This window comes from Manis pentadactyla, chromosome 13 (genome assembly GCF_030020395.1).
Source record: "Manis pentadactyla isolate mManPen7 chromosome 13, mManPen7.hap1, whole genome shotgun sequence".
Classification (NCBI taxonomy): domain Eukaryota; kingdom Metazoa; phylum Chordata; class Mammalia; order Pholidota; family Manidae; genus Manis; species Manis pentadactyla.
Window position 1 is genome coordinate 5114541 of NC_080031.1, and position 16094 is coordinate 5130634.

The 16094-nt window shown below is 56.3% G+C and overlaps 1 protein-coding gene across 1 annotated transcript; it reads right to left on the bottom strand.

Moving 5' to 3' along the window:
• Positions 1 to 81: 81 nt before the first annotated feature.
• Positions 82 to 15666, bottom strand: SCN4B (sodium voltage-gated channel beta subunit 4). The gene is made up of 5 exons (XM_036919903.2): positions 15443 to 15666; positions 7358 to 7530; positions 6113 to 6341; positions 3647 to 3776; positions 82 to 213 (listed from the first exon to the last, which is right to left on the bottom strand). Exons 1-5 carry the CDS (start codon positions 15501 to 15503, stop codon positions 120 to 122), a joined length of 687 nt encoding a protein of 228 aa, XP_036775798.1. The 5' UTR covers positions 15504 to 15666; the 3' UTR covers positions 82 to 119.
• Positions 15667 to 16094: the final 428 nt, after the last annotated feature.

Below are 16094 nucleotides of genomic sequence, written 5' to 3' on the forward strand. Positions count from 1 at the left end.
AGAAAGACTACAGGTCGGGCCAAGCAGCAGGTGCCTCGGGTGCATGGAGTCACAGACACGGCTCAAGTTCCATCCATCCCCGCAGCGTGGGACTCCGGCTGCCGGGCCACAAGTGGACCTCACACTTTCGTTGGGGGCTTCTCCTCCGCCCTGGAGCCGGGCAGCCCGTTCTCTGTGTTGTCATTCCCTGAGGAGCTCACGAGGCACTCTTTCCTGGAGAGGAAGAGAGGAGGGTGGTCTGGTGGGCAGAGAGGGGCGGCGCGGCCGCTGGAGGGGAACCCGGGCCTGCACCCAGCCCAGGCCTCTCCCTGGCCTCCTGCAGAACAGAGGTAACCGGAGGGCACACCACCTGACCTCTCTGGACCTGTTTCCTCCTCTCCAGATGGACATGACGGTGATACCCTCTTTGTGGGGACAGCGAGAACAGTGCGTGAGCACAGAGTGTGCTCAGTGGGGCTGGCTGTCACCTAGTCGGCTCAGCACAGCACAACGCAGGGCACCAGGCACCGTTCCCGGGGCTCGGTGCCCAGGCGAAGCCAAGCCAGGGTGATTTCCAGGCTGTGACAGCCCGGGGGAAGGGTCGAGGCCCGCGGGCAGTACACCCAGGGCGAGGAGCTCCTCGCCGAGCTCCTGGGACCAGAGGGAGTTGAAAGAGCTCAGGAGGGGCAGAGCCAGCAGAGGGCTTGGCACCAACAACAGCAGGGGGTGGGATGGGCAGAGGCAGCAGGAAGGAGAGATGGTTGGATGGAAGGCGTGCCTCGGGCGCACTACCAGCCCTGACCGGCCTACGCTGGGGGTGCTCCCATTTAAGCACGTCCCACAGCAGGGCCAGGCTGCCCAGAGCTCTCCATGGCGGACCCGCTGCTACACCACTCTGAGCTTTCTGCTCTCGAAAACCTCCAAGTCTTCTTACGGCTGTTGTTGCTAAACTACCTCTTAGCCTCACTCTGTGTAGCTGGGTTAGAGGCCTTCAGGAAGGACTGAGCATTCTCTTCTCAGCAGTTTCATCTTGCAGGATTTAGCTCAGAGCTCCAGCCTATCAAGATCCTCCTAGATCCCAATTTAGTCACTAGGTTCCTAGAAATCTGATATCATTCTTCATGTAGTTCAAGTACTAATAACAATGAAAAAGCAGAGCCTTGCGGCATACCGCTAAAGACCTCTATTTAGATGGGTCTGTCATCTATCATCTATCTTTATCATCTGTCTACCTAAGGTATAGTCGATCCAGCCAGTTCCTAGCCATCTAACTGTACTCTCAAGCAGTCTGTATTTCTTTACAGAGAACCTACTGGGTCCCAGGCACTTGGGCTAGCTGGAAGGATGTACAGTTTTACGTGGTGCCCACTCAGCCGTCTTTCAGGGGATGTGACATCAAACAAGTCACTGCAACACAATGTGGTAAATGAGGGGATGGGGGTGTACCAAGGAGGAACCCCACCTAGGGAGACTACTAGGGGTCAGGCAAGGCTCTTTAGGAGTGTCATTTAAGCTGAGACTAAGATGAGCAAGAAAAGAGGGAGGAGACATTCCAGAGGATGCAAGTAAAAAATGTTCCAGGCCCCCGTGAGACCCTTTCTCCAAAGCCCTCTGATCATGCCAGGCCCTGCAAGCCCTCACCAGCTCCCCTGCAGTGAGAGAGAAAGCCAGTCTCAGCCCGGACTCCCAGGTCCCCAAGGGTCTGTCCTCAACCCCTTTTGCAGGCTTTTTCTCCCTTTCCGACCCAGCAGGCTCCCCACTCTCTCAACAAACAAAATGCCTTGTTCTCCAGGCACATGTTACTTCCCAGATTCTGCCTTGGCTCTCAGCAGTTCCCCCATCTGGAACACCCTTCTGCTCACCCTCCCCAGGCCTTAAATTTTATCCATCTTGCAAGGCCCATCACGAATGCCCCCTTGGCAAAAAATCCTTCCCTAGTATTCCACCCTCTTCCGAACCCTTCAGCATTCTGTCTACCTCTTTGCTGGCCCTGATCCTTTCTACCTTGTATTGTATGTATTTGTATTAACAGCTTATCTTCTTTACTTAAGAGCAGAATCTTATTCCTTTCAGAACTTCCCATAGCACCAGGCACAGTGTCTTGTACACAATACCTCAAAAATAGCCACCAAATGAAAGAATGAATGACTGAACTGTAGATATACCCCATGAGCCAGTAGGGTATGGTGGCAAGAGGTTAAGCTCTAAAGCCAAATGATCAGGGTTCAGATCCCAGCTCTATCACTTAGTAGCTGTGTGGCCTTGAGGAAGCCACTTAACCACTCTGAGCCCCACTTTGCTTAACCATAAAATAAAAATTATGGACATTATATAAAAATGCCTGGCGGAGTACCTAGCATGCGGCAGGCACTTGGTGAATGACAGCAAGCATTATCGTCTGCGGCAGTCTCCTGACCTACCTGCCTTGTTTTGATGAACCTGTGGCGATTCCCAAGGACCACTGTTTTCTAAGTGCTTCTAAAACCATATGTTGAATAATTTGCTCCCCAATTCCACTCACCATCAGTAGCAAGATTGGTTATTAATAACAGAATGTGGTCCAACTCCATGCACCCGGCCCCTCTCAACGTCTCCAAAACGCTCACAGCCTCTGGCCACGATGCAGGGAGACAGCCCAGGAATTCTTCATCTCAACCAGCGCCTGGGATGAGAGGCCCAGTGCCTCCCGGCTCCCCACTCCAAGGCCATCCCCTTAATAGTCCTCCTTCCCCTCTCACTAGTGCAGTTTCTGCCCTTTCCAGCCTAGTTCCCTCTTCTCAATAAAGCAGAATGGGGCGAACAGGAACAGGGCGGCCTCCCTCCTCTGTTGCATCTCCTTGCTGCTGTCACCGTCTCTGCTCCAGTGGCAGGCCTGCCCCACCTCTCTCTCGCTAAGAGCACCACTTCCAAATGCCTTTGCTGTGCCCTGCTTTGCCACACGCACCACCTGCTGCTCTGGAGCCTGACACTGTCCTGGCAGTCCTGGGCCTGGGTTTACCCCCTCTGGGTCGGCCCCACCTTCCTTCCTCCCCGCTATAGATGCCCATTGTTAACCTGAGCTTACCCTAGGGCTTCCGGGGAGGCCATAGCAGTCTCTTAACCTCCCCCAGCTGAACCTTCAGAATTCTACAATAAAATGCTCCCACCTCCCTAAAAGGGTCTTCCCTTTTTAGAGTTTCTGTACACGGGATTTTATATTTTCTCTTTAAAAAATATTTTAAAAGCTTCCATAAAAGAGAATCCACAACCATCAAAAAAATTTCTGAACTTAAAAAAGATTTCCTAAATCCCTTGCCAGGACTTTAGGTTGGGGTGGTACAAATGGAAAGAGAAGCTAACTGGATGGGCAATCAGATAAGGAAAGGCAAGGGTGTCGTATTTATGTACTCAGTGAATGCAGTGTAGTCAGTAAATCCCACTGGGAGGATGGGGAAGAGGGAGCGAGATTAGGAGAGGGGCTGGCAGATGGGGAGCAGGGTTGCAGGGACAGAGGAGAGTGGGAGGATTGGGAAGCGAGGAGATGGCTGGAAGGGTGGAGGCACATGGCAGCAAGGTGGACAGCAAGGAGATGCCAGGTGCAGAAGGCAGATGCCAGTGGGCACGCCCACAAGATGAGCGTGAGAGGGGGCCGGGTGGGGGGCAGAAGTGTGGTACGGAGGCAACTCACTTCTTCTCCTGAGTCTTCTTGATGATGAAGGCGACGAACTTCTTGACCAGCAGGATGACGATGAGGAGCCCGATGATCCCGCCCACGACAGCCAGGATGATGAGCGTCAAGGTGTTGTCCACTTCCTCCACTGCGTGGCCAGAGCAGGGAGCGAGGAGAGTGGGCGAGGGGAGCAGGAGGCGCCGGGCACCTGCACCGTGGCAGCCCCAGGGCTCCCCAGCCTCCCGCCTCAGCAGCTAGGACACACCCTCCCCAGGCCTTGCAGCAGGGAGCAGGGAAGCTGGACCATGGCCCCCACAAAGAGGGCCCTTCCCCCAAAACACACACACACACCCTCCCACAGACACACACTCGCAAGCTCTGGGATAATTCACACTCGGGCCCACAGCACCCAGGTTTGTCGAGGCCCCCACAGTGCCCCCTGAGAATTTCCTGGCCTCTTTCTAGGTCTCCTTCCACCATGCAGAAAAATATTAAGACTTCCTATAAATCATTAGTATGGCAGGAAGACTTTGGAGTCAAATAGTCTGAATTTTAACTAAAGGATTTCAATGGTCACTCATGAGCTAGTAACCTTGAGCTGGTCACCTAACCCTTCTAGCCTCAGTTTCCTCATCTGAACACTGATTCCTGTCTTGCAAAAACTGCTCTGCCCACAGTTACTCCCATGTCCATTGAGAAAACTCCATCCTTCCAGTTGCTGTGACCCAAATCCTCAGTGTCACCCTTGATTTCTCTCTTCATCTCAAACCCCATATCCAATCCACCTGAGAATCCTAATGGCCCAAACTTCAAAAAATTCTAGAACCTGACATCTTGGTAGCACATTAACCTAAGACATCCCTTCCCTGGATATGTGCAGCAGCCTTCTAACTGGTCTCCTCTTGGTGTCGTGGTTGTCAGCATAGCAGCCAGAGTGATCCTGTTCCTGCTCAGAGCCCTGCGGTGGCTCCCGTGTCACTCATGCTTACAGGGACCCCCACACAACCTGACTTAATGTGACTCATCTCTTGCTCTGTGCCCTGCTCCGGCCACACTGGCCTTCTTGCTGTGCAAGTATCTGTCTCAGGGCCTTTGTACTTGCTGTGCCTTCTGCCTGGACTATCTTCCCAGACACCCTCATGGCTTCCTCTCTCGCCTCCTTCAAACATTCTTACTCCATGCCGCCTTCCCTCCTGATGCCACTAGCACCCCATCTTTCCTTCCCCGTTTTACTTTTTCTCTGTAACAGCGGCCATGTTCCCTTGCATGGAACTTTCTTCCTGATTGCGTGCACTACAGATCTCCCCTGACTAGAAGGAAATCTCCCTGCAGGCAGGAACACGTCTCTCATGCTCAGCCTGAACCCTCGGCAGCTGGAACAATGTCCCCCGCGTAGTAAGTAACATTTGTTGAATAGATGGATGGGTGGATCTGTAAGAACAGAGAGAAGATGCACCCCGAAGGAATGTGTGAGGAGCGAAGGAGTGAAGGTAAATAAGAGTGCCGAACTCAGAGCCTGGCACCCAGGAGGGCTCCATAAATGCTGCTGCTCCCCTGCCCCTTCTCTTCCCTTCTGGGAAAGCTGGGCACAAAGTGCTACATACAGACTTAACTCAAGTGGCCCAGGAGCAGAACGAGGTGGATGGCCTCCGGTTCTGCCCTTGGCCTGGACACCAAACGCTCAGGTACCTCTCTCTCCAGGCAATGCGCGCCATCTAGGGAAGCAGTGAGCCCCCAGGCACACAAGAGATGCAACACGATCAGGACCCTTGAGCCCATTCCCTTCCTTTTTTTTCTGTGCTTCTGCGCCTCCGTAGCCTTCCAGGACCCCCGTTCATGAGGCCCGGCCTAACTCCCCCAGACCCTTCTCGAGCCACCGCCAGTGTCTGGGCTCACGTGATCACCTCACTACTCATCACCTGCTTCTTCGCTGTCTCATCAGTCCGGCTGGACTCCGCAGCCGGGATCTGTGCTCGGGAGGGGACGGCCCATTCTTCGCAGTCTCTGCTACCCCAGCTGCCACGTGCTCCGCCCCAGCTTCAGTTTCCCCATCTCCTGTCTTGCCCTGAACCGTAATTCCTCAAGAAAGAGCCCTGTGTATCATCAACAGCACTTTTTGGTTCAATACCTGGCATTCAGTCAACTGTTGCTGACAGAACACACAAGAGTAGTAACGCTCCGCACACACAGAGAGCTTTTCCCATCACAAAACACCCCCATGTCGCGCCTGCACCCCTCAGGACCACCCTGGCAGGAGGCCGACCATACAGATGAGTAAACAAGACTCAGGCTAAGTGCATATCACCAGCTGCTCAGTGGCAGAATAAGCCTTCAAGCTAAATTATTTGAGCTTCCAGGAACCCTTCCAAGTGTGAAGCAAAAGGACACAGCAACGTGGCCCGTGTAACCATGTCCCTGTAGCACTGAGCTGGGGGCCCCCAGTCCTTCCCACTCCACTGCCCGGTCCCAGCCCCCACTGCATACATTTATCTACAACTCGGAGTAAGATAGTGGCCTGGTGCTGAAGATTATTCTCCTTGGGGTTCTTCACGTGACAGGTGTATTTGCCCATGTCACTGAAATCCACGTTCCTCAGCAGGATAGAAATGTTGTTCATCTTGTCCTTCGTAGTGCCCTCCAGAGTGATGCGGTCATCGTCTTTGAACTTCACCTTGGGGTCAGTCTTCTCATTCTTCACAGTCCCCTCTATGAGCTGTGGGGGAAAACGGGGGTTGGAGGTGGCCGAGAAAGAAGCAGGGTCCTCAAGAGCCATGACGTCACTCCAGCCCACTGCCTGGATGGCTTCCCTGTCCAGGTCCAGGAAGAGCCTGTGACTCGAGGCGCTCCCTCCCCTTTTCCTTCCTGTCTGGATCGCTCTGCCTGTCTAACCTGAATTGTGCTTGCTGCAGGCTAAACCCATTTTCTGTTATTAAGGTCTCCCTGGAATACAGCTCTTAGGGCTTTCTTGTAACAGCCTTTTACATAATGATTCCTGCAAGTACCACACTCATTCCCCTCTGTCACCCCCACCTCCCCCACCCCACTCAAGCCTTTGCTGATGCTGTTGTCCCAGGTCCATCTGAATTCTTGCCCTCCTTCAAGACCAGGACCAATCGTACCATGGTAGCCATCAGCACCCTCTGTGTTCAGCACTTAATTATATCCGGAGTTGGTCTCCTGGGACTTCCCTGTGTATGTCTCGGGTCCTCTGTGGACTGCAGAGTAGGTACGCAATAAGCACCTGCCGACTGGCCCTCCGCACCGGGCCCGCAGCCCTTTCGGCCTCCTGCAGAGCTCGCCCTCTTCTCTGGCTTCCCCTCCCTTCTTCCCAGGTCTGCGTCCCCAGCCCTTCTCCCACGTGGACTCTTCTCATTCCCCCTCTCCGAGCCTTCCAAGGGTCTTTCTATCTCCTGTTTTTTTTTTTTAATTAAATAATTTCTACACAAGCAACCCAAGTTTCAGGTATTTCTTCAGCCCAGACAGACACTAGCCAAGAATTCCAACAAGCCCCAAATTCTGGCAACACGATCGCAGCATCCCTTCTGCTTAGATCCTTCTAGACAGGCTTTGGAAAGAATACTGGGAGACAGGGTGGCAAAAGGTGGGTTCTTGAGCGCATCAGAGTGGGGCTGGCCCAGAGGGGACCAGAGCCGGGAATGGAGGACAGGGGTGAGGCAGCAGGGAGGGCAGGAGGGGCTGCAACGTCCTGTCTCTTCCCGCACTACTTACAATCTTGAAAGTGTCACTGCTGTTGTAGGACCATGAGAACTGGAGGTCGTAGAAGCCAAAACAGCTGGAGAAGGTGCAGGGCAGCAGGATCTCCGAGCCGTTCACAGCATAGATGGTGGTGGCCTTTCCCACAGACACCTCCAGTGACAGGGACGCAGGCAGCAGGAAGAGACCTGTGTAAGGGGCACCACCTCCCTTAATGAACCCCCCCCCCCCACACACACACACACACCTCCAGGCCGCAGCTCTGGAAGGGGGCTCTCAGGCAGGGTGGAGTGGCTTGGCCAGGCAGGGCGGTCTCCGTCACCCTCAGTGTCAATTTCGGGAGGATGGCTCTCTTTACTTGCATTGATACTGACCGGGGCCACTGGCCAGAGTTCGTTTCTCCTGCCTGGCCTGGGCGGAGCTGCATTCTGGGCTTCAGCGGCCTTTGTGGCACTCCGACTAACCACCAGGGGTCACCCCAACCCAACGCCACCTTGCAGCGAAGCTCTTGCAGCGAAGCAGCCTGGGCGCGCCACCTACCCGGCCGCGGTCCCCGAAAGTGCCGCCCTGCACCCCGCCTCGAGCAGGATGGGCTCCTAACGAGGTTTCCCCTGGGAATGTGCGCGGCGCCCTCGTTAGGTTTTCTGGAAATTTATTGTTTGGGGGCGGGGTCCCGTGACGTGAAGAAGGGAAAGTCTGCAAACGCGGTGCCCGGACACTGCCCGGCGGCCAGTCGCCAGCGAGCCCTGGGACTCCCGCCGGCCCCGAGGGGCGCAGAGGCAGAGGGTCTGCGCTTGGCCACGCGGGCCCAAAGCCCTGCGGCACCGACCGGGACCCTGAGAGCAGAAGGGAGACGGAAGCGGCAGGAATGGCAGGGCGTGGGGCGCGCTCGGCACTGGGCAGCCGCCAGGGCGGAGGGGGTCCAGCGATAAAGGCAGAGGAAGTGAGAGGGCGCAAGACAGCGGAGCGGAGGCGGGACGGCCCGAGCGCGCGCGGGGTGCCGCGAGGAGGACGCAGGACCCGCGGTCCCCTCCCCACCCGGAGCGGCCCGTGCTGCCCCCCTCGCCCCGCGGCCCCACCCGGCTCCCAGTCCTGGAGCCACCGTCCCTCGGGGGCCCGCCCCCGCCTCCTCCACACGCCCTCGCACGCGCCCCCCGGAACGTCACCACCACCGGTCGGCCTGAGCACGTGGACCCCGGGAGTTTCCACTCGCGGCCTCCGGAGGGCGACTTCCAAGGGCACCTGGCCCTCGTCCTGTCCTACAGAGTCCTTGGAGAAACCCAGGGGTACCTCAGGGTCGTGGGGGGGCCGGCGCACAGTAAGAGACCTTGCTCGTCGTGTCCCTAGGAGAACCGGGCACCAGGGTCACCCTGGGTGAGGCCACCCTTCTCGGGTTCCCAGCGATCCTGAGAGTAAGGACCCTGCCCCGGGCCTGAATCCTGCCTAGTGCTGCAAGCGGCTGATTGCATTTCATTCTCACCTCTTACCGGCCAGGGGAAGGGTATTATTAATCACACGCAGCAGCTGGTCCCAGAAGGACAAGGAGCCTTGTCCAGCATTGTTCAACGTCCCCGCGGAGCTGAAATCTGAACGGGGGACTGACTCAAGGGCTAGTGGGCCGTTGACAGCAGCCGCCCGGCAGCACTGGCTTCTGGCTGGGTTTCCCTGATATTACTTCCGAGACTGCAGCTTCTCGCAGCCACTCAGGCCTCCAGCCTGGCGCACCCAGGACGCCAGAGCTAAGGACGCAGACTGATCCATTAGCGTCGCTGCCTCATTTTAGAGACAGGTCGACCCAGCCCCACATGGGAGGTCACTCGGATGAGCTGACTGGGGTTAGTGGCTGGGCAGACTGAGAACCCCTCTCTGCCCAGGTCAGCTCCCAGCTCTGCAGAAAATTCCCAGAACTGGTCTTGTTCCCAAGACAGCCAGGGCCAGTCTGTTTTAAAGGTCGCCAACCTCACACGCTCTCCCATCCTCTTAAGGAAGGACCTCTTTTGCCTAACCTGAGTCCCCCATGGTGCCTCGTAAACCAGTTTCCTTTTGTTTTTGTCCTCACGAGAAAATGATGTCTGGTGCCACCTGCATAATGCTTTGCAAATGACAGAGAAGGAGCTCCAAGGGGAGCCAGCGGCCCCAGGCTGCCCTCAGCTTCTTCACATCCCCTTAGCTTCTGATGGCCAAGTGGGGGCTCTCACCTCCAAGGGCAGAAGTAAACGCCGTGCTCCAGTACCTCTCATCACCCTGCCACCGTCAGTAATAGGTGATATTTATTGAGCTTTCACTATGCGTCAGGCATCTTATGAGTGACGTACTGTCACAGCTCCATATTTTAGACAAGACAACCGCATGGAGAAGTTACATGACTGGTCTAAGGCCAACAGGAGACCTTTCTAGCACCAAAGCCCCAAAGCAAGAAAATCCTTCCTTACATCCTCACATAGTGGGGTTTGCCACCAGGGTTCCAACTAGTGCTGCGATCAGCCATCAGCCCTCATTCTTTGATCAGCCCCTGCGTTCCAGGCATTGTTCTAGGGCAGAGGCTTTCGAATTTGAGCCAGAGTCAGAATTACCTGAAGGGCGATTATATCCAGCTCAGCCTCGCCTCTGGAGTCTCTGATTCAGTAGGTCTAGAGAGGAGGCTGAGATTTTGCATTTCTAAAATGTTCCCAGAGAACACTGTGGTCAGGGATGACATTCTGAGAATCACTGTGCTGGAAGATTTATACGTATTAACGCCAACTTTCACTGAAATGTCGAACGGCAGGTGCCATAGTAAATGGTGAATCTGGGATGGAGCATGTCCTATAAGACAGGACAGGCATTTTATAGATACCGTCTCATTTAATCCTCATAACAATCCCGTGGGGTAGTCATTATTTCTATCCCCAATATACAAAATGAATAAACAGGCTCAGAGAGATGAACTTGCTCAAGGTCGCTGACCATCGGGTTGGAATAAGCAGTATTCACACTGTGGGGACCCACTCTCCTGCGCGCTCCGGGTCTTCTTTTTACCTCTGCCCCACCCCGCCTGCCCCCACAGACCATCACCAGAAGTCTGGGGACAGGAGCCAGGCCCAAGATCCACCCTCCAGCCTAGAAGATGGCCTTGTGGTGGGGGACCCCAGCTCGGCTTCTCAACGCCACCCCCCCTCCCCCCAGTGCCCCCACAAGCCAAGGAACGGAGTGTGGAGGTGGAGCTGTGGCAGGAAAGCTCTCCGAAGGCAGCTTCCTGATAACTATGGGCCTCCCTCAGGAGTACCACAGCTCGAGGCTCCAGTGCTCGCTGGTAGCCCTGCCCAGGAACCGGGATCCTGGGGAAGATGGGGAACACAAGTCAGGGGTCAGATCACCTCCCCAACTCCAGCCAGAATGAGATATCCAAGAGCACCAAAGAAAACGTATCAAAAGTGAAACCTCTTTGGCTGCTTTAAATAGATAGAAGCAAAAAAGAGCAGAACCAGAGTCCAGAATAGAGGAGAAAACCACTTCTTTGAGGTCTGGTTCATGACAGTGCACATTTCTGCCTGACTGGTGTGCACCTCTGTGGCTGACTTAACTCTAATACACTCAGGAATCCCAGACTCCCAGAAGAGGGCACCGCCATTCCCACCACAGCCTGGGGGGCACAAGGGAAGGCAGAGATGTTTCCATGAAGAAGTCCAGAGCCCTGCGTAGTTAAGGCATCAGAGAGGGCGGACCAGGCGGGCCTCTGCGCTGTATGCCCGCCCAGCAGTCAGGAAGTCCTGCCAGCTTGCCCCAGGGGCCTGCGTCCTCCTGTCCTCTCCCCTGTGAGGCTGTGCTAGGGGGCGCGGAGGGTGCACAGGCAGGTGATGATCCGCTAGAGGCCCCCAGACGTGCTTCAGTAGGGCGACCAAGCCAGGAGCAGAACGGCCAGCAGATGCAAGGCAGGCCCCACTCTGCCTGCTGCCCTTGAGAAAATCAGAGATGCCACACCTGGTACGCACATCCCCAACCCACGGATGGGTGTCTTGCCTACCTCCTGAACTGGCATAAAGCCAAAATGTGAGCTTAGAAAACCCAAGAAAGGCTTCAGTGAGTCCGTCCTCTGACCTAAGCAACCTGCAGGTAGAGGAGGTTAGTGTTTGAAAGAGGGCAGGGAGCATAGCTGCCCCATCACAGGTCTGCATGTAACCGGGGCACCCCTAGCTTAATGACCAGTGTCAGCCAAGACTGTCGCCAGGCCTCCACACAGTTTTTTCCTGACACCCTGCACCACCTCTTAGAGGTAATTTTTTCCATATGGCTATTTCCCTGGAGTAAAGTGCTTTGTCCTAAACGTAACTCTTCAGAATTTCAAGGTGCGTGTATGTGCATTTGGGATTGGGAGTCTCTTTCTGGATGGATGGATGACCCCCAGCTATTCATGTGGTATCCAGACCTAGACCCCGAAGCTTTGCCTTCGCTTACTAAAGGGCCCCAACCGTTTAGCCACTCCCAGAGGAACCAGTGCCTCTTCACCATCCTCTGAAGGCTCCAGCCTCCCTCTGCCCATCCTCATCTGGTGCCATGGGTTTTATCTAAGGATTGACTCAGGACTCCCAAGTTTTATTAAAGTGAAAAGGTATTGGGTACATGCAAATGTTACCATTAAATATTCACACCCAAAGGAATCTTTTGGCTCCCATCAGACATTCCAAGGCAAATGCCAAGGCAGGACACGGCTGCCACCTGCTCTGCTACTTTCCCCCACCTTCAAGGATCAGTCACACCCACCCCGGTGTGGAGGAAGGAAAGAGGGGCAGGGTAGTGCCTCTCTAAGTTTAGCTTGCCTGGCATGGCGGGCGGAAACACGGCTGACTTTAATAAGGAAGCTGATACACTCAGCCCCAGCGGAGTCAAAAAGGCTCAAAGTTAGAGCTGCGAGGCAGAAAGTGGGCCCCAAGGCCAGCGGGACAAGACCCCCTCCTGGGGTGCAGGCCCTGGGGGCTGTGGGAGGCAGGGCTGGGCCAGGCAAGGCCCCTGGGCCCAGAGACAAAGGAAAGATTTCAGCTCCCTCTCCCTAGGCAACCTGCCTGCTTCCTGCCCACTCCCAGGAGCTCTGCTGGGATGGAACATGCTCCTGAGGCAGCACTGGATGCTCGACAAAAGCAGCTTTACTAACAAGTCCAAGTGCCATGAGCCTGCCCGTCCTCGTGCAGGCCACAGCATGGGCGTGCATGGCCAGCCTAGGGCTTACGCCGACCCCTACACCCCCAGCAATTGGGAGGGAGGATCTGTGCCCAGGGTCTGCCTGTCCTGCCGATTCCACCAGGAGGCAGCCAGTCATAAGGGCCTCAGGGCACCCCACAGGCCTGCATCTCCAGAGAAAGAATCACTGTTTACAGAGGCGAGCCTGGGGGGTCCCTCCCCTCCTCCCCTTTGCCGTCTTCCTCTCCACGAACTCCTTACTTAGCCTTCCCTTCCCCTCCTCTGAGTGGGACTGAGCGCCCTCTCCTTAATTGTGTTCTCATTAAACAAGCCCTTAATAAATACATACTAAGGGAAAGAGGGTTGTGCAACATAGCACCCTCACAAGTGATAATTACACACAGATCACAGCAATTAAGCAAATCAGGGAACAACGAAGGGGTGGGCAGGACAGATATCTTACCAGTTACATGCTTAGGAAGGGACTGGCACCCTCATAAACCTCCATAGCAATATACAACCTTGCAGGAACTTTGGAAAACAGCACAGAGCTCCTCTAAGGATGAGGAAACCACAGTGTATAGGATATTCATAGACCTGAATCTTCCATGGGGAACCCTCAATTTAAGAAAAGGGTGTCCTGTCAGGTTACCAAAAATCTTGAGTCTCAGCCTGTGAGTTGACCTGGATATGGGGAGAGGGGGCAGGAGGGGTAGAGGACTCCTGGGAACTTGCTGCTCTGGACCTGCTCTGCACAGTTGAGAGAATGACAGTTCTGGGTCCCCCAGGCCTCTGTACTCCCACGGCCATGCTGCAGAGCCTTCTTCAGCCCATCAACACAATCCCTGCTGACCTTCCCCTCCTCAGACTTCAGTTCACCGGGAGGCAGGTTGGTGTGACAGAGCCCGCGAGACCTGGACTCAGTCCTACTTGACCATCAGCTGGCCGTGCACCGTTGGGCAAGTAACTTGCCGTCTCTGTACACTGTGGTTTGCTCATCCTTAGAGGAGCTCTGTGCTATGTTTTCCAAAGTTCCTGCTAGCTCTGATGCGGCCAGGGAGCATCTCCAGTTAGCTGGCCGGTGGACCCTGCACCTCCCCTCCTGGACTGACAGCAAGGATGGCATCTGTGTCCCAGGCTCAGAACAATGCCACTCTGAGGCATCAGCAACGGCTGCCTGGGCAAGGTCCAATTGAGGACTCTGGTGGTGCCCCCTCTGCACCAGAGGGGCATGAGGCACAGAGCGGGGTGGCGGGGGGCAGTGCTGGGGCCTGCTGGTCTCCCGCCTGCAAGTCACCCTGTTCTCCCCTGGGGCTCCCAGAGGGTGGCTCAGAGATTCCTCCGCACCTGCTACAGTGGGTCCCTGCTCTCACCTGGTCTACCCAGCCGAAGAGTCCTTGGAGGAGGTGGGGAATCCACCTGGAGAAAAGTACCAAGACTCTGCCCACAGTCCCCCCGACACACACACATAGGCGTGCTGTCTAGTGTGGTTCCCCACGGAAGATTTAGGTCTGTGAATATTCTAACAGCCCAGCTACTGGCATCCTGACCCCCAGCCAGGCAGCAGGAGGAAGGGAAGCCAGAGGTGTTGATAAGCAGGCGACTTTAATGACTGTATGAGTTTGAATTCCCCAGTGACCCCTTATCCCTGCCATGGTCACAGTGGAAATCTGGGCTGAGCCGAGGTGGGAAAGGGGGGCTCATGTGGAATGGCACTGTGCCCACCCCATGAAGAGGGGCCTCAGGCCTCACAGAGGCCCGCTTCCTTAGGCCCACTGTGAACCCAGCGTACATCTGTGCAGAAGGCCTCAGAGCAAACACCAGTTCTTCTGTCCAGCTGTAGGGGTGTAAACCAGGGGCTCCTGAGTGAAAGAAAAAGTCCATCCCCCCTCCACCACCAGGTGCCAACATGACAGGTCTGCATACACTACATTTGCAGAAACAGCAGCGACCACCCTTAAAGGCTTCTGTCTCCGTTTTCAGCACAAATGCCTACACAGTGTGCCCAGCCCGGTGGGAGAAGCTGCCAAAAGCCAAATCCGACAATATAAACAGGAAGAGGTGCAGGTGCCAGAGATGGCGTCGGCTTACATTGAAATCCGGCTGTGATTTATAAGGTTACATTCTGGACTAATAAATACCATTCTCTAATCTCTCAGAGTTTGGCACTCAAAACTGTCATGTGCTTATTTATAGATATTAATGCTGTGTTCCTTCTGTGTCCCCTGGATGTGTCTCCTCAGTCTTCATGTTCATCCCAAAAATGAAGAGCCAGAAGAAGGTTAAACAGTCCTCCCTATGGAATCTTTGCAGGAAGAGAGACAAGATCCTTCCTAAATGGGGGTTTGAATGACCCTCCAAGTCCCTTCACCCCCTTCCAGTCTTTAGGAGCTGACCGGAAGGCAGTGGGCACCAGAGGAGGTAGAGGGCAGAGCAGACAAGCCGAAAGAGGGCCAGGAGGAAGGGAGGGCCCTCCTCCCCCCTGCCCCCCCGCCAATTGGTGCATGCCTGATGCCTGGGCAACGAGCATTCGAATTGCAAGCAGCTGGGGGCAGGCGTAGAAACCACATGCACGTGCAGCCCACCTGGCAACCCCGACCCCCAGGGCACAGACACCCTCCGCCAGCACGCCTAAACCTCTGAACTTGGGAGGCCCTCTCTGCAGCCCCAAGACCCAGCTCCAGAAGCCTAGGGCTGAAGGCGCCAGGGACAGCAAAGAACTAATCGTCAGGCTAGGGGGCCAGAGGGGCGAGGGTCGCACACGGTCCCCAGGGAGCACCGCAGTCCGGGCCGGGTGTCCGGCAAGAAGCCCGTGGCAGCGGTGCTCACTCGGCGCTGCACTGCAAAGCCCACCTGATCCGACGCACTGCTCCTCCAAGTATCCCCTCCTCTGGGGGCCAGAGGGGGGAAGAGTCAGGGGAAGAGACCAAGCCGGGGCTGCCTTACCCAGAAGCCCAGTGCCCAGCCATCTCGCCCGGACAGCGCCTCGGTCCCCAGCCCGGGGCATCGTTCCGTTCTCTCCGCAGCGCGCCGGGGGCGCGGGGATGGGATACAGGGCACAGCCGCGCCCGCGGCCCGCGGCGTGCGGTTGGCCCCGAAGCTTCCGGGCAGCTCTGCGCCGTGGGTCGGGGCTCGGAAAAGTTAGCGGGCAGAGAGCGGGGGGCGGGGGGAGAGGAGGAGCCGCGGCAGGAGCGGCGGCCGAGGGCCCGGGAGGGAGGGAGGGAGGGGCGCCCCGTAGAGGCGGGACGCAGGGGCGGGAGCACCGCCGGGCGGGCGCAGAGGCCAGTGGCGCTGCGCCTCTGCTCTGGAAGCGCTCCAACCGCAGGAGGGGCGGTGGCCGCGGCGGAGCCCGGGGCGCCCCCGCCCGCTGCGCACCCAGCCCGGCGCGCCCGCCTCGTGGTCCGGGCGCCCCGGGAGCAGGCCGGGACCCCATTCTCTCTCTCCAGCTCGGACTGGACTGCTGCGGCTTGGCTCTGCAGGGCCGCCCGCAGCCGCCCGCACCTTCCCAGACGCTGAGATGCCAATTAGCAGATAGTTTCCGGGGAGCAGAGGTGGAGCTTTTCGGGTGTTGGGAGGCTGAATTGCTGTGCTTTGGGAA